The sequence below is a fragment of the Ipomoea triloba genome, chromosome 5 (genome assembly GCF_003576645.1).
Source record: "Ipomoea triloba cultivar NCNSP0323 chromosome 5, ASM357664v1".
In the NCBI taxonomy this organism is placed as follows: domain Eukaryota; kingdom Viridiplantae; phylum Streptophyta; class Magnoliopsida; order Solanales; family Convolvulaceae; genus Ipomoea; species Ipomoea triloba.
Window position 1 is genome coordinate 3,383,552 of NC_044920.1, and position 1,304 is coordinate 3,384,855.

General features: G+C 53.9%; 1 protein-coding gene across 1 annotated transcript; it reads left to right on the top strand.

The window, feature by feature from the left end:
- Nucleotides 1-551: 551 nt before the first annotated feature.
- LOC116019673 lies at nt 552-1,304 on the top strand. Its single transcript, XM_031259965.1, has 2 exons — nt 552-671; nt 765-1,304. The coding sequence occupies exons 1-2, from the start codon at nt 552-554 to the stop codon at nt 1,302-1,304; spliced, it is 660 nt and encodes a 219-aa protein (XP_031115825.1).

Genomic DNA, 1,304 nt, shown 5'->3' on the forward strand with positions numbered 1-1,304 from the left:
GGACGGCTATAACGTTGTTTATGGAGGCCTTAAAGGCGGGTGATCTGTTCGCTAGCCTCCGAACAGATACCCCGGAGGCGTATGCCCAAGCCATACAAAGGGCGAACAGGTACGCCGAAACAGAAGAGGCCCTGCGACAAAAACAGATACGGCTGGAGAAACGCCCAATGGAGGAGACAAGAACGCGTCCTGTGGACCGATCACCAAAACAAAGGGACAGGGGTGATCACTACCACACGCCGGTAGCCCACCAGCCCCGGGCCATTCCCACCTTGGGAGCAAGGACAGTACATGAGGTACGCCCCCCTCGGTTGACAGAAGATCCGCCACAACAAAACCCCGTGCCGGTAGTCAACCGACTGCCGGCAAGACAAGAAAGGTATTGTAGGTACCATGAATCTCCAACCCATAGCACAGAGGAGTGTACCACGTTGCGGAAGGAACTCGAGGGATTGATAGAAAAGAGAATAGCCCTCAGACGAAACATAGGTCGACCGCCCCAAGGGGGCCGACCGCCTGTGGGGCCGAACTAGTGGCGAAGACAAGTGGAGATGCCCATGCACGAGATAAAGCCCACGGGGCACGAAGCCGAAGCTCGAAGTGAGGCTCCTAGGATCGCAAGGGAGACCCAAGAGGAGCAAGACGATCGTAGCGGGAAACGCAACAAACTCGTAATCCACATGATTTACGGGGGACCAGTCGGAGGGGACACCGCTCGGGAGAGGAAACGCTGGGCTAGATAATTATACATAGGGGCAATACAGCATAGAGCACCACCCAAAAGGGGCCGAAGAGACCCCATTATCTTCTCAGATGACGATTTACCCGATGGTCCAACCCCGCATCGGGATGCTATCCTGATCGTAATGGACGTCAATGGAGCTACAGTTCGAAGGGTTTTCGTGGACACGGGCAGCAGTGTTAATGTCATGTATCTCGAAACATTCACTAAGTTGGGACTGACCAAGGAGAACCTACACCAGGTGAGAACACCTCTAGTAGGATTCACAGGAAACAGCATAGAGCCAGAGGGTTGCATCACCCTGACTATAGAGATCGGAGAATACCCCAGGGTACGGGCCATCAATATGGAATTCGTGGTTGTAGACCTGAAATCTGCACACAACATAATCTTGGAAAGGCCTGGTTTGGAGGACCTGGGAGCCGTGGTATCGCTTGAACACCTATGTTTGAAATTCCGAACACCTGAAGGGGTAGGGACTATCATATGTGATCGCCAGGCGGCGCGATCCTGTTACCTCCTCGCGTGCCGCCAAATAGGGAGTCAGGATCTACAGGTGTAG